General features: G+C 38.1%; 1 protein-coding gene across 19 annotated transcripts in view; it reads left to right on the top strand.

Annotated features, from left to right (window-relative positions):
- The window catches only part of WDSUB1 (WD repeat, sterile alpha motif and U-box domain containing 1), a 51,096-nt gene that overhangs the window by 23,277 nt on the left and 5,510 nt on the right, over positions 1–22,309 (top strand). For 12 of the 19 annotated variants that reach the window (XM_016949884.3, XM_054679898.2, XM_016949883.4 and 9 more), the window contains 5 exons: positions 3,777–3,810; positions 5,639–5,679; positions 5,760–5,866; positions 7,244–7,423; positions 15,098–15,238. In XM_016949884.3, coding sequence (XP_016805373.1) covers positions 3,777–3,810; positions 5,639–5,679; positions 5,760–5,866; positions 7,244–7,423; positions 15,098–15,238 — 503 coding nt within the window. Of the gene's footprint in view, positions 1–3,776; positions 3,811–5,638; positions 5,680–5,759; positions 5,867–7,243; positions 7,424–15,097; positions 15,384–22,309 lie in introns of those variants that run through there. The other 7 variants (XM_016949887.3, XM_063791262.1, XM_063791260.1 and 4 more) reach the window with 4 other exon arrangements.

The following is a 22,309-nucleotide window of genomic DNA, read 5'->3' as shown; positions in this document are numbered from 1 at the left end:
AAGGCCTTGGGGAAAGTGGTCCTGTCAGGTCTCAGTCTGAGGGCTTCATGTCCTTTTTCCCCAAGCATTGGGTTTGTGTTTCTATTTTACATTGCATAACTGGTCATATTTCCTTTTTGCATTGCTACTGAAGAAGCTCAGAATCAAACTTGCAACCTTTCTTTGGCAAAGTGGACTGGACCTATGACACGTGTTTTTGATATTAATCTATATTAATCTTCACCTTCATTCTCTCCCCTCACCTCATTCTTACGTTCTCTTCCCCTTCAGGTTCTTCACGTAACTTTTGTTTTTGCTCTATCTTTGTAAGAGACTGCAAATCCTTTCTAAATGAGAAGAAACATAAATACATTTAAAATTAAAATACTGAAGTGTAAAATCTTTAAATGTTAGCAACATACTTGGGCTCAGGAAATAATTGCTAGTGATTGTATTTGATTAGTTTTTTGGCCATTGTACAAAGTTAGTTTTGAGATGGGTCACTGCGATGTCACGGATCTCGAGGAGTCTGTGATTACACCACGTCCATGTCAAGCACATAGCTATGTGTTGTTGATGTTGTCCAGTAGCTGTCTAGATATAATTGATGGGTTTCTCTTGTATTCTTGAGTGAGCAGAGCTGAGGTTTTAGAGCACCACAAAACTGTAGGAATGGAGTATCAAAAGGTTGAATACCTGCCTCATGAGGAAACTGGGGGAAAGATGACAGGGCAGATTGTGGCAGAATGTATGTACTGAAAATTTGGGGGACGAACTATAGCAGGAAGAAAATACATAACCAGGGACACCAAACAGTTGGATTTTTTGTTTAGTGGTTGTTGATTTGGCTTCAATTTAGGGAATATTTTGAGGGTTTTTATTGCTTCAGTAGTTTCAAACTATTTTGTGTCTGTGTAAGTTGGCTTTTATTCTCCTGATCTCTCAAACTCAAATCTCAAAATATTGAAAACTTCTGTTATTTTTCCCTAACCCTAATTTATCTTCCTCAAAATCTAATGAATTATCAAATCCTATTGCATCTTCCTTGGAATCATCATTAGTTAAACTAAAGGCAATAGGAAGTGAGTTTAAAATCCTTTCTTCCAGAGCCTGCAGGTCTGTTCATGTGTTTATAATTTTCGTTTTTTTTTTTTTTTTTTCATGGATTCAGTGGTCTCCTACTGGTTTATTCATGTTTGGCCTTGCGCTTCTCAAATTCCTTTTTATACCTCATCAGCAAGTGAACTTATTCCACTGCCCTCATGGCTAGCTGTGGCCTGTGAAATCGTCCAGATTCCTTGGGCAGACACTCAGGGTGCTTTGTATTTTTGTTCGGGGCTGTGTTTTCAGCCTTACTGCTTGCCGTTCCCATATGTGGACTCTTGCTTGTCGCACTGATTTCTGTCTTCCCAATCCAATGCTCATAGAGATCACTAAGGATAATCCTGCTTATTAAGTGATGAGTTGGTTTGAATTGTCTCTGGTGGTAGTCTAGGAAAGTGGGATTTCTTTTTAATTTTGGGGTTTTGTTTTTGATTTGTGGTACCAATGAGGATTTTATTTGAGACAGTGTAATGGGGACCAGATGAGAGAACCATTTTCTTTGTAAGCTTAGCATGGCTGGGCTCTAGCCAGCTCCAGATGAAATTTTGGCTAATTATCCCTTTAGAAAAGTCAGGCTTAAGCAGAACTGGGCTCTAGGTCAATTAACCAAAAGCCAGTTCACCCAATGACCAGTTCATTTATTTAATATATATATATATATATATATATATATATATATATATATGAGTTTCAGTTGACCAGTTTTCCTTTCATCTCATCATATAATCTTGAAAAGTAATATTTAACATGCTTCTGACCCCCAGCCATGTAGCTATAGCTGGAGACCTGGTTTCCTTAGCTGTTATGAAAGTATTTTTGTGTGTGTGTGGATACTTTTTCAAATTGATGTCCCTGTGAGGGGACAAGCATGGGAAGTTATACTCTGCCATCTTGCTGACATCACTCTTTAGTTGTGTGTGTGTTTTAAGGATGCTCAAAATAGCAGAATTTGGCCTAAGAATTTCAGATATTTCACAAATAAGAACTTGTACCTTGAAGAACTTAGGACTAAATAAAAGTGTCTGTAAATTATGTCCATCATATACATACTCACGTAGTGTTAGCTCTCAATACTATTTCTCACTGTATTTTGGATGCAGTTTAACATTGAAAGCTATAATTCTTTTTGCATCTGGAATGCATTACAGTTGTCCGTTGGTATCTGCAGGGGATTGGGTCCAGGACTGCTACCTTGGATACCAAAACCTGTGGATGCTCAAGTCCCTTATATAAAATGGTGTGTGTGATATTTGCATGTAACCTACACACATTATCCATATACTTTAAATCATCTCTAGATTACTTATAATACCTAATACAATGTACGGGCTATGTAAATAGTTTTGCAGTATTTTTATTTGTATTAGTTTTTGTTATTTTTTTCCTATTTCAATTTATTATGTTTTTCTTGAATATTTTGATTCATGGTTGAATTCACAGATAGGAAACCTGTGGATATGGAGGGCTGACAGTATATGCTTCCCAAGTTCTTGTGTTTCATTTTATATCTTTGAACTTTTAAAGTATAATTTCTATTTTGAACTTATGACAAAGATTCTGTAGTCAGTATCCATCATCAACATTGGAGGGTCTACTGAACAAGGAATTTTAAGCTAATAGGTGTGAATCCTGTGGTCAGACTGTGATCAGCTCCCTTAATAAGTACAAATATTAATGTTCTGCAGAGTGTGGTACCACTTGTATTGCAGATGTTTTTTCACCTTGTAGTGTATATTGTTCTGGCATAAAAGCCTGTTTCCAAGGGGGGTAGAAATGCCAGATAGAGGCATATTTATCCATTGTTTTAAATTACTCATTTTGTTATAATGTTGTATTTTTGTGTGTGTGATGTTCTTTTTCTTTGCTAGCATAACCCCAGATGTCTGCTTTTAATTTTTATACCATTACAAGGAATCATGTAGTCAACATCAAGTTTAGAATTATAATTTTCAAAAATGGATCATAATCAAAACATATATACATTGATTAGCATTTAAGGCACGCCTTATCAATGGTAAAGAATAGTGCTATCTGAAACAAAACTAAGTAGCAAATAATAGCTTTTCCTTGTGGTTTTTCCCATTCAGTTACTAACTTGTTATAGAGTCGTGTTTTATTTATATATCAGAGATGCTTGTTCTGTTCATGGTCATGTAGCGTAAATAGTATATACTATTGTTTTAATAAAGCTTATAATTTTCTAAATTTTATATATGGCATGTTGTTTTTTTTGAGATAGAGTCTCACTTTGCCACCCAGGCTGGAGTACAGTGGCATGATCTTGGCTCATTGTAACCTCCACCTCCCAGGTTCAGGCCATCCTCTTGCCTCAGCTTACCAAGGAGATGGGATTACAGGTGTACGCCACCATGCCCGGATAATTTTTTTCTGTATTTTTAGTAGACATGGGTTTCACCATGTTGGCCAGGCTGGTCTCAAACTCCTGACCTCATGATCCGCTCGAATCAGCCTCCCAAAGTGCTGGGATTACAGGCGTGAGCCACTGCGCCTGGCCACGTGTAGTTTTTTGAATTAAAGTTTTCATGCATATGAACAAAAGGATTGCATTCTAAATGTATGTTAATATCTGTCTTTTCTAGAAAAGTTACTAAAATTACTTAAAAATACTAATTACATAAATGCTGTACTTTGTTTTTATAGAACTTTTCACCTATAATTTATTTTCTTTTAAGGTCAGTGGATAAGTCTGTCATAGTATATGATACTGTAAGTATTTAAAAATCTTGTGGTGATCTATGAAAGTTATGTTTGTTAGACTACTGAACTTCAAGTTAGGCCTGGTAGAAAAAGTATATATTTTTTCTGTTTAGTATGACTAAGAACATAAATATTTTCACAAATGCTAAAATAGTTATGCAAGTAAGATATTGGTTCTGCAACAAGCCCTTAAATATTTCAGTAATGATTTTAAGATGGATAGATTTTAAATGTGATCATAAACTATACATATTTAAAGAGCACCAGTGTTCAAAACATCACATACAATCAATTATTAAACTTTTACACCAGGCTTCCATAATAGCAAAGGATGAATGTTTACCCTAGGGTTTTTGGTGAATATGGTTGAAAGTGACCTACCATTCTTAGAGTCCTAGCTGGATTTAGAGAGAGGCATAAGAAAGGATAGGTTATCATGGACTTGGAAAATGGGAGTTTTTTACTGATCCATGTGTGGGTAAAGACCAAGTTGTGGCCGGGTGCAGTGGCTCACACCTGTAATCCCAGCATGTCAGGAGGCTGAAGCAGGCAGATGGCTTGAGTCCAGGAGTTTAAGACCAGCCTGGCCAACATGGTGAAACCTCATCTCTACCAAAAATACAAAAACTTAGCTGACCGTGGTGGCGCGTCCCTGTAGTCCCAGCTACTTGGGAGTCTGAGGCAAGAGGATGGCTTGAACCCCAGAGGTGGAGGTTGCAGTGAGCCGAGATTGTGCCACTGCACTCCAGCCTGGGCAACAGAGTGAGACCCTGTCTCAAAAATAAAGTAGTTGAAAAAAATATTGTCCAAAAGAAGAAAATGTTGAGTGGAGCCTCCTAATGCTGTAGCTATGCCAGCAAATAAATGGAGATATAAGTAAGTAATCAAAGGGTAGCGAGTTAAGCAAGTGATGTAAGCTAGTCTTCCACACAGAAGTTCGAGTCACTGAGTGTTCTGGCAGGAAATGGGAAAGAATACTCAAGCTAGGTGAGGTAAATCTTTAATATTTCTCATGAACGTTTCATGAGATTTTACATTCTCAAAAACAATTATAACACTAAATTGTCTCTGTAAAATATGTATGAGTCCCACTTAAATACACCTAAAATGTTAGATGGACACCTTAGTGTACTCTAAGGGACTAATTTATTTATTTGTTTTTTTGAGACAGACTCTTGCTCCTTTGCCCAGGCCGTAGTGCAGTGGTGCGATCTTGGCTCACTGCAACCTCTGCCTCCCGGGTTCAAGCAATTCTCCTGCCTTAGCCTCCCAAGTAGCTGGGACTACAGGCACGTGCCACCATGCCAGCTAATATTTTATATTTTTAATAGGGATGGGGTTTCACCGTGTTGGCCAGGCTGGTCTCAAACTCCTGAGCTCAAGTGATCCACCTGCCTCGGCCTCCCGACGTGCTGGGATTATAGGTGTGAGCCACTGCACCCGGCCAAGGGACTAATTTCTACTCACTGGTCCTGCAATGTATACAAGTCAAATGCCATAGTCAAAAATATGAATTATTTCAGATAATAGATGTTTAGGTTACTATTAGTAGGTTCAAACAGATGAGCAAATGCCAAGGGTCTACTGTACTAAAAATTTCTAAGGAGGTGGCTAGCAGACAATAATGCCGATAATTGACATAAAGTGAAGTAAGTACCTGAGAATGCTGTTACAGATGCTGTTTCTGCTATTCATTGAGTAAAGTTTCAACTTATGTTAGTTACTAATAAATATTAATATATCCACTTAGTATACAACCCATTTATGTCAAATGAGTCTTCATCAGTAACTTTACTCTTACTTGAGTAAATTTAAAGCTGTTTTTATTGTTTTTCAGAATACTGAGAATATACTTCACACATTGACTCAGCACACCAGGTCTGAACTTAACCTCACTTTGTATTAATATAATTTAAAAATTAGTCAGAAGATACATAATAGTTGTTTTTATTAACTAGGTATGTCACAACTTGTGCTTTTGCACCTAATACCCTTTTACTTGCTACTGGTTCAATGGACAAAACAGTGAACATCTGGCAATTTGACCTGGAAACACTTTGCCAAGGTTAGTAAGGACATCATTTTTCACTCATTTCAACCCCACTCACCATTAGGGTCAGAAAGTTAGTAAATCGGGCTGGGCACCGTGGCTCACACCTGTAATCCCAGCACTTTGGGAGGCCAAGGTGGGTGTATCACTTGAGGTCAGAAGTTCGAGACCAGCCTGGCCAACATGGTGAAACCCTGTCTCTACTAAAAATACAAAAAAGTAGCTCAGCGTGATGGTGCATGCTTATAATCCCCGCTACTCGGGAGGCTGAGGCAGGAGAATCGCTTGAACCTGGGAGGCGGAGGTTACAGTGACCTGAGATCGTGCCATTGCTCTCCAGCCTGGGCGACAAGAGTGAAACTCCATCTCAAAAAAAAAAAAAAAGTTAGTAAATCATTTGACAGGTTATTCACATTGCTTTTATCAATATAAAGTATACATCCAAATTTAATGTCATTTAAAAATAGTTTGGCCTGGCATGGTGGCTCACACTTATAATCCCAGCACTTTGGGAGGCTGAGGTGGATGGATTGCGTGAGCCCAGGAGTCTGAGATTAGCTTGGGCAACATGGTGAAACCCCATCTCTACAAAAAAGACAAAAATTAGCCACACATGGGGGTGTGCACTTGTGGCCCCAGCTACTTGGGATGCTGAGGTGGGAAGGATCACCTGAGCCCAGGAGGTCATGAGGCTGCAGTGAGCTGAGAACACACCACTGTACTTCAGCCTGGGCAAGGGAGTGAGAACTCATCTCTAAAATAATAATAATTTTAGAGAAGCCAGTGTTGAAGTGGCTGGGCTGTGTTAAAGCTGTTGGTAAATGCTTTCAGTGCACATTCATGTGTCCCACTCCTCCCATGGTTTGTAAGTTATTTGTTTATACTCCATACTAATTTTTCAGGTAAATATAACCTCAGGACAAAATCGAAATTATCGTTGTATTTTGTTGGTTTTATTTTGGCATCAAGCGACATTGGCACATAATTTAGGAGTTTTATTTTTATCACTGTCAGAATTATCTAAATATTGGTGCTGATATGCAGATGATGGAGCAAATAGAATACCTTTGCTGGTATGAATTTTATATAATAAAAAATTGTTTTCCTGATGTGAAAAAGAAAATGATCCAAAAGCAAGTTAAAGTGGTAAAACAATTTTTTTTTTTTTTTGAGACTGGTCTCCCTATGTTACTTAGGCCGGTCTTGAACCCCTGACTTCAAGTGATCCTCCTGCCTCAGCCACTTGAGAAGCTAGGATTATAGGCATGAGCCACTGTACCTAGCTATAAAACACAGATTTAAGGAAATTTCATTTACTTTTAATTCAAAGTGAGAATGTTTATAAAGGAAATACTTTTTTGTTATCTCACTTACCTGTTTGTTTATTTTAAGCAAGGAGCACAGAACATCAGCTGAAGCAATTTACCGAAGATTGGTCAGAGGAGGATGTCTCAACATGGCTTTGTGCACAAGATTTAAAAGATCTTGTTGGTATTTTCAAGATGAATAACATCGATGGAAAAGAACTGTTGAATCTTACAAAAGAAAGTCTGGCTGATGATTTGAAAATTGGTAAGCTTAGTGAAAGATAGGCAATCTTCAAAACAACTTTTACCAAATTACTCTGCAGTTGGATTTTGTTGCATTAATGGTTTCTTCTTAATGTTCTGGCACTACACTAATGACCCATCTTCTTGATTATGGCCATCCTAGCAGTTGTGAAGTGGAATTTCATTATGGTTTTGATTTTCATTTACCTAATGACATGCATCTTTCATGTGCTTATTTGCCATTTATATATCTTCTTTGGAGAAATGTCTGTTCAGATCCATTGCCCATTTTTAAACTGGGTTGTCTTTTTATTGTTGACTTTGTAAGAGTTGTTTATGTATTCTGGGTACTAGATCTTTACCAAAAACAAGTTTTGATATCATGCTCTAATAAACATAATTGCCAGACACTATTACTAATATGCTATAGTAAAATTTTAGTTAACCAGAAAGCTCAGGAAATAAGATATTCATGTTGAGATTTATTACTAATGAAGAGTGAAATAACTAAAAATCTTTGTTATAGAAAACCATTTTAAAGTATAGTATTATAAGTATTTTACTTTCCTTACATAGTAAACATAGTACGTGAGCCTATTTAAATCTCTTGGAAGCCTATGGCCTTTTAAGGAGTTAACAGAATGATTTTGTGAAAACACATAAGTGGTTTTGTACTATACTCAGGCTATACTTGAGTACAGTCACTTTTCTTTATTTAATTTAATTTAATTTATTTTATTTATTTATTTTTGAGATGGAGTCTCGCTCTGTCACCCAGGCCGGTGTGCAGTGGCGTGATCTCGGTTCACTGCAAGCTCCGCCTCCCAGGTTCACACCATTCTTCTGCCTCAGCCTCCCGAGTAGCTGGGACTACAGGCGCCTGCCACCATGCCTGGCTAATTTTTTATAGTTTTAGTAAAGACAGGGTTTCACCATGTTAGCCAGGATGGTCTTGATCTCCTGACCTTGTGATCCGCCTGCCTCAGCCTCCCAAAGTGCTGGGATTACAGACCTGAGCCACCGTGCCTGGCCAAGTACAGTCACTTTTCTATCTCTTTTTGTGTGGGGGTGGCAGGGTGGGGGAAGAGATAGGAGGGTCTCACTCTGTTGCCCAGGCTGGAGTGCAGTGGTGCGGTCACAGCTCACTACAGCCTCGACCTCCCAGGCTCAAGTGGTCTTCCTGTCTCAGCCTCCCAAGTAATTGGGACCACATGCACATGCTACCACGCCCAGCTTATTTTTACAAATTTTTGTAGAGATGAGGTCTCTCTATTGCCCAGGCTGGTCTTAAACTGCTGGGGTCAAGCAGTCCTCCAGCCTTGGCCTCCCAAAGTGTTGGGATTATGGGCATGAGCCACTGCACCCAGCATCTCTCTGTAATAAAATATTTCCTTTCAACTTCCTCTTTCTTCTGAGAGTAGGTAATAGAGTAGGGGCTTTGTTTTTAAAAAAAACTCACAAATTTAGCATCTTAATTTCTTGTTAATCTCTCACAATCTTAAGGGTACCTTATCAAGTAGAATTACTTTACAATATGAAATAATTTCAGATTCAACAAAGGATGTTTGAAAACATAAGAAAAGCATATAGAAACAATAGAAATACAATTCTATTTTTATAACTAGGTAAATCAGGCATTCTAGTTTTTTGTTTGAGACAGGGTCTCCCTCTGTTGCCCAGGCTGGAGTCCTCTGGCATGGTCATGCCTCACTGCAGCTTCAACCTCCTAGGCTCAAGTGATCCTCCTGCCTCGGCCTCGTGAGTAGCTGGAACCACAGGCATGTGTCACCATGCCTGGCTAATTTTTAAAATTATTTGTAGAGATGAGGTCTCACTACTTTGCCCAGGCTGGTCTCAAACTCCTGACCTTAAGTGACCCTCCCAGCTCGGCCTCCCAATGTGCTAGGATTACAGGCATGAGCCACTGCGCCTGGCCAAGAATAAGACATTCTTGTAGGATTCAATTAATGATCAATTAATGATTCAATTAGTTTTTGAAGGATGAGTCTCAGGTTTAGCAGTAGTAATCATTTTACTTCAAAGTTCAGTGAAATGGGTTTTGGAAGTGTCAGGCCCAAGCCAAAATTGAAATACAGTTTAAACAAGTTCTGTGATGGTCTAATAGGTGAATTTGAAAAACCATTAAGAATGGAGACAAAAATGTTGCACATTCTCTAGTAAATAAGGACTCTTAGGCTTGTGTTTAAGATATGGAGATCTAGCAAACTCAACAAATTAGAATAAAGTAGTAAAAATTGACTGTAACATTTATTTTTTATGTCATTCTAATGTATTTTAAGGTTTTTGCAAACTTCATTATAAAGGATCAAGTGGCTAACTTTAATCTTCTATAAATGGTATTGTAAGCTACAATGAATTTCTTTTGGTCCTGAATTTTCAGAAAAATAGACCTCAAAATAGTAAATTGCACTAATAGAGAATTAAATTTGGTCTAGAAACAAATATGTTGAGGTGAACCAATGAGTATATATGCTATTGAATTTTGCTTTTTTAATGCATATCTGTTTTACCTGCGTTTGCCTTTGTGATATAACTGTTTAAAACAGCTGCCATGTCAATGTGAATAAATCTGAGTTTAACATTCAGCAAATGGAGGAAGTTGATTAATTGTACAGTAAAGTACATTGGAGGGTTTGAGACCAAAGTCGTATATCTATTATGTTTGACATTTAAATTATTTTTAAGGAATTGAGCAGTTTATCAAATCTTTTTTCAATGGGTCTTTTGTAAATACACAATAAATGAAATTTCTGCAGACTTGAGTATGTTTGACTTTGGAGCTTTACCCAAGGATAATGGTCATTTTCTAGGATTGTGTTAATGGAAGCCTAGGGTACAATAGACGTACAGCTTTAGTTAGGAAATAATTCCTTATATCTAGAACTATATTTGGATAAGGAATGTCCGGACAGAGTACAGGTTCAAGAGATCCTTGATGTTGAGAGGGATATGTCTTAAGACATTTGCTATGAATTTGTGACTACTACTATAACATTTAATATCTCATTCAAAAGGCATAAAGTGTGAAAGGTTAAGAGTAGGAAAGTCACTTTTAGATGTGATATTACGCAACGAGTTGAGTCTACTACTAACTAGCCACACAGCTTCCATCTAGCTACTCATTGACCTCAGTTTATATCTAGGCCTTGGGAATGCGGCAGATTGCTACGTATCTTGGAGTTTGGAATTGCTATAGAAGATAAAATGATAGAAACTTAAAATGACAAATGCTAAAGAACTATTGTATATCATGTTGGTATTTATGAAATTCAGATAATTATCAACCATAGATGCCTAATTGGGAACGAGATTTTTTTCAAAGGGTTCACTCTTCCATTTGCTCTTCTTTCCAAGAAATCATAAAAGCACATAAGACATTTTTATCATTTTCTAATTTAAAATTAAAACTAGTAATTTAAATACATCACTTGTCTTAGTATCGTCGGGTTTTCAAAGTTTCATGTTTCGGTTCTTATTAATTCGTTACGTAGATTTCACTTGTTGCCTATGTAACTGCATTTATTGTTAAGTAATTGAACATTTACAGTTTTTTTGTTGTTGTTTATATGTGATTAAAGTGAAATAGGCTGTTCAAATCTAGTTACTGTGCAATGACCCCCTGTTGAAAGGGCATAACCCTCCCTGGTCAGCTGCTGTCTGAAGTTGGCCCACTCTCCCTTCCAGTGCTTACTTGTTGGACATGCTGGGGTCTCATTTGCTCAGGCCCATCAGATGTCCTGTTGCTTTCTTCTACACAGATGCCAACCACAGGTCTTTATGGCTGTTACTGGCTTGTCCTCACTCACGTATATTGTAGGGTTCATGAAGATATCTTGCTACCTTGTTTTGTTGGAAATGTCCATGCAATTTGAGTTTATCTGGTTGCTGTTTTTTCAGAGAAATTTAAAAACTATACTGCTTCTATCCTGTTCTTCATACCCTCTTAAAAATTCCTCATGTATCTATAGCTGTGTTTTCCATCCTTAATATAGGTTTCGTGTCTTCTCTTGATCATTCTATGTAGAAATTTGATTTTTTAAATTAAAAAATATATTTTTAAAAAGCAGATTTTTAGCTTTCTTCGTAAGAAACCAGCATTTGGTTCTGTTGTTCTCTGTCAGGGTAGGGGAGAGGTGAGTCAGTGACCAGCTTGGTGGTCTGTGCTTGTTCAATTCCAGGCTCTCGTGCTGTCTTGGTAACTGGCCTCCAGCTGGGGCTGCTGTGGCATCGGTACTTACAGCACAAAGTTGGGAGAGTAAAGGGCACACGTAGGAAGGTCTCTGTCTCATTCATGTACCCACATCTCTGCTCTATGCTGTCATTTCCCAGCTCTCACTCCGGAACCCCGTTACCTTCTGTTTCGTCAGAGGTTTTTGGGGTTGAGTTTTTATATCTGTTAGTTTAGTTTTGTATATTTGATGGTTATTAGTGTCTAGATTCCATCAAACTCTCAGTGATGTAGCATTTCCAGAGTTGGGTGATTTTAACTTGTCATCAAGATGTCTTTTCAGGATTATAGTCAGTAATAGCCAGATATTGCCCAATACTGGTACCGAGGGTTTACTAGCCCTTAGCTGGTAAGGGTCCTTTCTTTCTCAGCAATTAAGTGTATAAGACTTATTCTTAACTCCCAATCACAAAAGGAGATGTTTGGTTCCGGTAGAGCTCTGGGGATATGGTTTAGTAAACGCTTCCCTGAGGGCAAGATGATCTGACTTCATTTCTAAATGACGTTAGGATTGGAGAAGGATAATGCCCAATTTAACCTTCTCTGGGGAATTTTGAATTAGGCCTTCTGTGTTCTCTGTTATAAATATTAGAAGCATTGTAAGTATTAGCACACATGTAGAATATTTTTGACAGGAAAATATACTTTTTAAAGAATATTAGTTGCTCCTATATTTTTTTCTTTTTCTTAATTTTTTTTTGAGACAAGAGTCTCACTCTGTTGCCCAGGCTGGAGTGCAGTGGCATGAACATGGCTCACTGTAGCCTCTACCTCTTGGGCTCTGTAGATTCTCCTGCCTCAGCCTCCTGAGGAGCTGGGACTACAGGTATGCACCAACATGCCCAGCTAATTTTTAAAATTTTTTTTGTAGAGAAAGAGTCTTGCTATGTTGCCCAGGCTGGTCTCAAACTCCTGGTCTTAAGCAGTGCTCCCACATTGGCCTCTCAAGTGCTGAGATTATAGGCATGAGCCACTACACCCAGCCTCCTTTTCTTATTATGTTATATAATTATCTCTTTAAATGAGATGTCTACTGTCTTATTGCAAACGTGTTCTGGAAACATTTATGACAGTTTTTGAAGCCATGTCTCTACCGAGGTGGAAGATTTTTAGGAAGCATACCCCAGTCACGACAGATTTTCTACCATCTCATCCTCTAATACCCCACTTCAGCAAATCTTGATCTTATTTAAGCCTTTATTCTATTAATCTTATGTACCTCTTATCTATCTCTACTCTTATTTTCCACCTTACTTAGCTTAGAATACATGATCCATCATTATAACTCCTCGTAAGCCTTCCACTGTATTTGCCTGGCAAAATAAAAACACAGCTCAGCTAACCCTTGGAAAACACAGCGTTGTGAATGGGACATTCTGGGAAGAGGTGGACTCAATAAACTGTCATGACCATTCTCTGATTTGTTACATTCAAGGCTGGCTGTGGTGATCAGCTAACACTGTGCTGCATTTTAGAGGTACTTCCCTAACTAAGCACTTTTGAGTACTTTGTGTTGAAATAGCTTTCTCTTGAAACTGGATGGTGATTTCATAAAGAATTTGAGGGAATCTTTTTGAGTTATAAATATTTTTGCGAAATCATATTCAACATGTAAAGAAATCATTGATTTGTTTGTGACACTTTAAAAAAAATTGTTTTAAAAATCCTCAGTTTGGTCTCAGCATATCCCATTGGAAGGAAGTCAGAGGAAAGCAGCCCTTCGGTGGCAGGAAGCTGCTAGGGTAACTTGCCACATTCACATGAATGTGGGCAATGAGCCCTGACTGACTCAAACGGTTTATTACTCGTGACACAGCAGACACTTGCACTTCAGGTTCTGATTGTTTCCCCTTCCCCTCTTTTTTTTTTTTTTTGAGGCAGAGTCTCACTGTGTCGCCCAGGCTGGAATGCAGTGGCGCCATCTCAGCTCACTGCAACCTCCGCCTCCTGGGTTCAAGTGAAGTTCCTGCCTCAGCCTCCCGAGTAGCTGGGATTACAGGCATGTGCCACCACATCCAGCTATTTTTTTTCTTTCTTTTTTTTTTTTTTTTTGTATTTTTAATAGAGATGGGGTTTTGCCATGTTGGCCAGGCTGGTCTTGAAATTCTGACCTCAAGTGATCCACCTGCCTCATCCTCCCAAAGTGCTGGGGTTACAGGCATGAGCCACTGTACCCAGCCTCCCCTTTCCCTCTTAAGTTTCATGGTGGTGGTTTATGTTTATGTCACAGCTGAGGAGCCCTGAGCTTGGGAAACCCCCAGTCTTATGAGGGGGCTAAGCAAATAGCCCCCAAGAGGCAAGACATTATAGTGGTCAGGAAACATCTGCCCTCCCACAGGGAGGGACGCACTATCTCTAGCTTCCAAGGATGTTTTCAGACATCCTCAAGAAGACTGTCTGAAACACAGGGTGTCCTAAGACATGTATAAACCTCATGGAGCATTACCTCCCAACAGAAAGAAAGTTGGTTTGGCTTTTTCTAGTAACTGTAAGGCATTCTGAAATCTAATTCTTCTACCCACTTCAACCTAAAGTAGAACTGTCAACTAGTTCTAAAAGTGTAAACAGCCAATAATTCTAAAATTCCTAAAATTCATTAGACTTTCTAAAACTAAAAATCTTTTAAAGTTAAGAATAAAAACAAGTGAAACTGTTTATGGTTTGGACAAACAGATGAGCTTTATTTGTGATTGTGTTTCTTACAAGAATCAGCAAATATATCCAATTTCATTAAGTTTAAAAATATCGTAACATGGCATTTTTACGTTTTGAACTCAAACATATTTAAAAATGATTTTTAGGAAATTTTTTGTTGTGTAAGTAACCAGTAATGAGCCTTTTCTGATTTTGTAGAGTATATTAGTGTCTGGCAACCTGAAATTCTTGAACTTTCAGAATCTATTTAAAATGAGCTATTAGCTGCTGATATATTTTAACCAACAGTATTCTATACAACAGAGATTTGTTAAGGAATTTATAAAGAAAACAATAGTTCATGCGGTAAAACAGTATGTCAGAAGATTTCTGGTGGTAGTAGATAAAATCTCTATTTGTGGCTGGCTGTGGTGGCTCACACCTGTAATCCCAACACTTTGAGAGGATGAGGCAGTAGGATCACTTGAACCCAGGAATTTGAGACCAGCGTGGGCAATATAGTGAAACCTTATCTCTACAGAAAATATATAAATTAATTGGGCATGGTGCCATGTGCCTGTAGTCCCAGCTACTCAGGAGGCTGAGGTGGGAGGATCACTTGAGCCCAGGAGGTCAAGGCTGCAATGAGTGGTGATCGTTTTGCCACTGCACTCCAGCCTGGGCAAAAGAGTGAGCCCCTGTCTCAAAATCAACCCCAACAACAAACTCTATTTGTGAATAAGGATTACTGGTAGTATCCTAGTAGTAAGGATTACTAGTAGTTATCCAGCCCTAACAGTAATTTCTTTTCAGAATCTCTAGGACTGCGTAGTAAAGTGCTGAGGAAAATTGAAGAGCTCAGGACCAAGGTTAAATCCCTTTCTTCAGGAATTCCTGATGAATTTATATGTCCAATAACTAGAGAACTTATGAAAGATCCGGTCATCGCATCAGGTATGTGTGATGCTATACTAAGTTGCAGGGGATGTTTTGTGCTAAATGAATAAAAAGTTTAGACAGTTCTCAGAAGTTTGCTTAAATGTGAAGAATTTTAAGTAGTTTTTTCGTAAACTAATTAAACCTTGGGTGAACAAATGAATATTGTATATTTCATAATGAAATTGGACAGAGTAGTTGTGGAGTTGACACAAAAGGATTAAGTTTTACTTAAACTTGTGAAATGTGTATTTAGTTGCTAGGATGTAAAGATAAAATACTATTTTTTAAAGACAGATTGTTGAGATCTCTTGTGTTTGTCTATCATGAATTTAAACAATCTTCTACAAAGAATTTAATTATAAAGTTGTATCATTCCATATTTCTAAGTGTTGTTAACAGACCTACATACTTTATTATACATAGTTGTAATCAGTGAATCCAAATTTTATATATATATATATATATATATATATATTTAATTTTGGCCTACAGCTTCCTTATATGTTTCTGAATATTGGCTTAGTCTATGTTGACTTTGTCTGGAGTTTTCACTTTGAATAGCTTTATCCCATTGTGGCTGTATGATACATTGTGTTGGACTTTTCTGTTAGTTGGTGTGTATGTGCTTGCAAATCTTTACACTGTAAATGGCATTATGCTGACAACTTGGCACATTTCTGTTTTTACCATTTCTTAGGGTTATTTACGTGGGTTATATGTTGCAAAGCAGAATTAGTCAATTTGAGGATGTTTTATGAATGTGAAAACAGTTTGACACATTTTGTTAGATGTGTTATTTTCTAGGAAAAAAAAACAGTTTAGAGTGCTGCCAGTAATATATCTAATTGTACCTGGTTTTCCAGTTTTGTGATCATTGTATTTTATAACTCCATTTACTTTTGCCAGCTTAATAGTTGTTTTGAAACTATAGTCCTTACTTTGCTAGGGAGGCAATGAATTTTTTTTACATGGTAGTTTACTATTTACATATATTTGAGTATAAAACATCTATTCATCTTCTCTGATAATTAGCTGATGGACTTACTTTGTATATGCTGTCCACCGTCCACATTAGTGGAACTAATTATGTAGTGTCTTATCGTTATGAGTTCATCTGTATTAGGTACTTAAAGCTGTACCTGCATATAATAAACACTCAATAAAAGTCAATTAGCTATTTTTATTTCAGGCTATGAAATTTGCTGTGAGTATAGCAGTGGCTGCACATTTTTTGACTGGTTTATCAGGACTCTTGTTTGCAGTTGATTTATTAAAAGTGAATCTTAGGAAAACCTGGCAGCAAAGAGTGTAATAGGGTTCTGTCTCAACTTATTGAGAGGCTTCTGAATATTCACTCTGATGTTCAGTGTGCTTTTTTGCTACAAAAAAAAAAACCACACGTGACCATAGACAGGTCTCAAATTTTAGTTTCATCCATGAGGCAGATACCAATCCAACATTTCCTTCTGGCTGCAACTCTTTTGAGTCTGGCTGCTTTTTCTCAGCTTTCCAGATTGATCTAGCTTGTAGTATCAGTAATTTATATTTATTGCTGAGTAATGTTTCCTTGCATAGATATGCCATAATATGTTTATCCATTAACCTGTCAGTGGACTTTCAGGTCTTTTCTATTTTGTGGCTATTATGACTGAAGCTGCTGTAACATTTATGTACAGATCTTTGTCTGGACATTTCTCATTTCTCTTGGTTAAATATATAGGAGTGAAATTACTGGGTTGTACGATAAGCGAATGTTTAAAGGGACTACCAAAATGTTTCTCAAAGTGATTGTATCATTGTAATTTCCTAGCTGAGTCTTCCAGTTTCTCCACATCCTCTCCAGCACTTGGTATTGCTAGTCTTTTAAATTTTGCCATTTTAGTGGATATGAAGTGGTATCTCATTGTGCTTTTTTTTTTTTTTTGAGACGGACTCTTGCTCTGTCGCCCAGGCTGGAGTGCAGTGGTGTGATCTCTGCTCACTGCAAGCTCCGCCTCCCGGGTTCACACCGTTCTCCTGCGTCAGCCTCCTGAGTAGCTGGGACTACAGGCACCTGCCACCACGCCCGGCTAATTTCTTGTATTTTTAATAGAGACGGGGTTTCACAGTGTTAGCCAGGATGGTCTCGATCTCCTGACCTCGTGATCCACCTGCCTTGGGCTGCGAAAGTGCTGGGATTACAGGCGTGAGCCACTGTACCCGGCCTCTCATTGTGTTTTTAATTTGCATTTCCCTCTTGACTAATGATGTTGAGCATCTTTTTGTGAGCTTATTTATCCAGTCATATATCTTTTCTGTAATTTATATCTTCAAGTCTTTTCCCCATTTCATGTTGGATTATCTTACTGTGTTGTGAGTTCTTTAGATGCAAGTCTTTTGTAAGGTAATGTATTGCACATATTTTCTCTTGGTCTGTAGCCTGCCTCATCAGTTTCATAATGATGTCTCTTATAGAGACAACGTTTTTAATTTTGATGAAATCTTATTTTTCACTTTCATACTTTTTGAGTTCTAAGAAATCTGCCTACCCCAAGGTTTCAGAGATCTTTTATCCTTTTTTCTTCTAGACAATTTAAGGTTTTAAATTTTAGGTTTAGGTCTAGGACTTACATACATTTTTGTATATGGCTTTCCTAAATGAATATCCAGTTGTTCCAGCATCACTTATTGAGAAATCATTCTATTAATGAATTACCTGGCATGTTTGTTGAAATCATCCATTTCTAGACTTTGTATGATGTTTGATTGATTTTTATGTCTATCTGGGGGCCGTAACCACAGTGCTTCGATTACTGTAGCTTTATAGTCTTTTTTTTTTTTTTGAGACAGAGTCTTGCTCTGTTGCCCACGCTGGAGTGCAGTGGCTCCATCTCGGCTTACTGCAACCTCCGCCTCCCGGGTTCACGTGATTCTCATGCCTCAGCCTCCCAAGTAGCTGGGATTACAGGTGTGTAACACCATGCCTGGCTAATTTTTTTTTATTATTTTTAGTAGAGATGGGGTTTCGCCACGTTGGTCAGGCTGGTCTTGAACTGCTGGCCTCAGGGGGTCTGTCCTCCTTTGGCTTTCCAAAGTGCTGGTATTACAAGCATGAGCCACGGTGTCCAGCTGCTTTATAGTAAGTCTTGAAGTCAGATAGTGAAAATCACATGACTTAGTTCTTTTACTGTTTTGATTATTCTTGCTCCTTTTGCATTTCCACATAGATCTTAGAAACACTTTCTCAGTTTCCTTGCCCGGATTTTCACTGGGATGGTGTTTAATCTATAGATTAGTTTGGAGTTGAACTGCTCTAATCCATGAACATGTTATCACTTTGCATTGCATTTGCTTAGGTCTTCTTTTCCGTTATAGGTTTTGCACATTTTGTCAAAATTATCTTTAGGTAGCTTATTTTAAAAAAATGTTTAAATTTTTACTTTTTAGAGATGAGGTCTCATTCTGTTGCCCAGGCTGGCATGCAGTGGCACAATCTTAACTCACTGCAGTTTCGACCTCCTGGGCTCAAGCAATCCTTCTGCCTGCCAAGTAGCTGGAACCACAAACACCTACTACCATGCCCGGCTAACTTTAAAAAATTTTTATTTTTGTAGAGATGGGGTCTCTCTGTTGCCCAGGCTGGTCCTGAACTTCTGGCTTCAAGCCATCCTCCTGCTTTGTCCTCCCAAAGTGCTGAGATAAGACGTGTGAGCCACTGAGCCTGGCCAGTAGCTCATATTTTTATAACTGTACAATTTGAGCAAATAGAAATACAATGTTATATATTGACTTTGTGACCTTGCTACATTGAGTAGTAAAGTCATCCTTCAGTAACCAACTCCCTCAACACAAAAGTCTGTGGATGCTCTACACACCACACGTCCTGTCCCCTTTCAAATCATCTCTAGCTTACTTATGCGCCCAATACAATGTAAGTGCTTTGTAAATAGCTGTTATACTGTATTGGCTTTTTTTTTTTTTATCAGCAGTTAGTTGAATCAGTGGATGCAGACCCCTTAGATATGTAGGGCTGTTAGTAGCTTTTTAATAGAAGCTTAATAGACTTTCTTCATACATGAGTGTGTCATCTAAGTAATTTCTTTCTTTCCAATTTGTATGAATCCTTTTTTTCTTTTCATGTTATTTTGGGTCAGAATTTCCAGTACAATGTTGAAAAGAAGTGGTGTGTAGACATTCTTACCTTCACCTGCACTTAGAGGGAAAGCATTCAACTTTCACCATTAAGTATGATAATTAGCTCCCCTTATCAAGTTAGTTCCCTTCTATCTCCAGTTTGCTGAGAATTTTTAGGCTATTGACATATTTTTTTTCTCCTTTAGACTATAATAGGATAGATTACTTTATTAGTTTGCTATTGGATCATAACGTGTCTCTCTCTTGGGTCTGGCTTCTTAAACATGTTTGTGAGATTCATTTATATTGTTGCACAAAGCAGTTTAATTTTCATTTCTGTATAGAAGTCCATTGTGTGCATATAATTCATTCTGTTGACGGGCATTGTTGGCTGTTATAAATAGTGCTGCCATGAACCTTTCTGTACATGTTTTTGGTTAACATATGTATGCATTTCTGTTAGCTATATTCCTAGGAGAAGGTATACATAAACAGCATTCCAGAGTGGTTAAATCACTTTCTATGCCCACCAGCAGTGTATAGGAATTCTAATTGCTTCACAGCCTTACTTTTTCCTATTGTCTATGTCTTTGATTTTAACCTTTCTGGTACCACACATTTATTTTTAAATTTTATTATTTTTAATTGATGCTGTTATAAGAAACAATAGAGACATATACCTTGTGCACTTCCCAGCTTTCCCCACTGGTAACATTTTTCAAAATGATACTATTATATCACAACCAGGATATTGACATTGCTAGAACCCACAGATCTTAGATTTCCCCAGTTTTACTTGTACTTATCTGTGTGTGTGAAGCTCTACACAGTCTTATCCTGTCTAGAGGTTTGTGATTACCTTACTACAGTTGAGACAGAGCACTTCCAAATTATAACTGGACCCATGATCTCCCTACTGCCTTCCGACCCCAGCCCCTGGAAACCACTAATTTGTCCTCCATTTCAAAAATGGTATATCAGTGGAATCATGTAGTAAAACAGCTTTCAAGTGGCTTTTTTTTCTTAGCGTAATCCCTGTAGACTTACCACTCATTTATTTTTAACCTTCCTGTGTTACTTTGTTTTATAGGTGTTCCTATGGGAAACATACAGTTGAATTTTTTTAAAAAACCCAATCCTAATCATTAATAGCAGAATTGAACCAATTTCTTTCTATTGATTGATACATGTGTGGAGAAATTCCTGCCAGCATATAATTCTAATTTCTCTTCTACTTTCCTTTTCCCACCTACATTTTTCTGAATATTCAGAATACATCTTTTTTCAGTTTTTCCTTATGTATATTTTTATATCTATTGGACTAATTGCCTCAGAAAAATTTTCAGGACCTGTTTGTATTTCAGCATTCTTATACCTCATTTTTATTCATTCTTTTAAATTATGAAAGTAATACGGGCTTAGTGAAAAACAGACAAGCGATTTTAAAAATGGGGGCTCTTCTGTATTCTCATGTAGCAATGATACGGTTTAGGTGTATCCTTCTAGATATTTTTCCATCCATTTATAGTGTCCTATAACAAATGAGTTATGATGCATACTTTTATTTATTTATTTTTGAGAGGGAGTTTCGCTCTTGTTGCCCAGACTGGAGTGCAATGGCACAATCTTGGCTCACTGCAACCTCTGCCTCCTCAGTTCAAGCGATTCTCCTGCCTCAGCCTCCTGAGTAGCTGGGATTACAGGCATGTGCCACCACACCCAGCTAATTTTTTGTATTTTTAGTAGAGATGGGGTTTCACCTTGTTAGCCAGGATGGTCTCGATCTCCCAACCTCAGGTGATCTGCCTGCCTCCCAAAATGCTGGGATTACAGGTGTGAGCCACCTCACCCAGCCTGATGCATATTTTTAAAAAGTTGCTTTTGGCCGGGCGCGGTGGCTCACGCCTGTAATCCCAGCACTTTGGGAGGCCGAGGCGGGCAGATCATGAGGTCAGGAGAGCGAGACCATCCTGGCTAACACGGTAAAACCCCGTCTCTACTAAAAATATATTTAAAAAAAAATTAGCTGGGTGTGGTGGCGTGTGCCTGTAGTCCCAGCTGCTTGGGAGGCTGAGGCAGGAGAATGGCATCAATCCAGGAGGCAGAGCTTGCAGTGAGCCGAGATCGTGCCACTGCACTCCAGCCTGGGCAACAGAGCGAGACTCCATCTCTAAATAAATAAATAAAAGTTGCTTTTGTTTATCAACAGTGTATCAGAGAGAACACCATTTGTCAGTATATTTGGAAGTACATGCTTCATTCTTATCTGCAGGATAGCATTTCCTGGTATGGATGTTACTGAAATTAACTCTTACTCTGTTTATAGGCATCCTTCTCCATTTTTTTTGCCAGCTTACCACAAGTGACTCTATAGAAAACATCCAGCTACTTGGGAGGCTGAGGCAGGAGAATTGCTTGAACCCGGAAGGCAGAGGTTGCAGTGAGCCGAGATCATGCCACTGCACTCTAGCCCTGGCGACAATGCAAGACTCTATCTCAAAAAAAAAAAAGAAAAAAGAAAACATCCCCAGTCATGTATTTACAGGTATATTTGTATACATTCCTAATACTGATAGGCACTGCTGTACATTTTTAGTTATGTCCAATCTTTAAAAAAATTTGGCTTGGTCATTTTTGCCAATTTAGCTGTCAAGATAATTTTTGTTTTGAGACAGAGTCTCACTGTGTCACCCAGGCTGGAATGCAGTGACGTGATCTCAGTTCACTGAGACCTCTACCTCCTGGGTTTAAGCGATTCTCCTGCCTCAGGCTCCCTAGTAGCTAGGATTATGGGCACGTGCCACCATGTCTGGCTCATTTTTGTATTTTTAGTAGAGACAGGGTTTTGCCACGTTGGCCAGGCTGGTCTTGAACTCCTGACCTCAAGTGATGTGCCCAGCCAAGATAAATTTTAGAATCATCTTATGTTACAACACAAAGTGGTATTTTGGTTAGAATTACAGAAAACCTAAA

Source organism: Pan troglodytes, chromosome 13 (genome assembly GCF_028858775.2).
Source record: "Pan troglodytes isolate AG18354 chromosome 13, NHGRI_mPanTro3-v2.0_pri, whole genome shotgun sequence".
Lineage (NCBI taxonomy): Eukaryota > Metazoa > Chordata > Mammalia > Primates > Hominidae > Pan > Pan troglodytes.
Note: the sequence above shows the minus strand (reverse complement) of the source record. Positions and strands in the feature narration are given on the sequence as shown.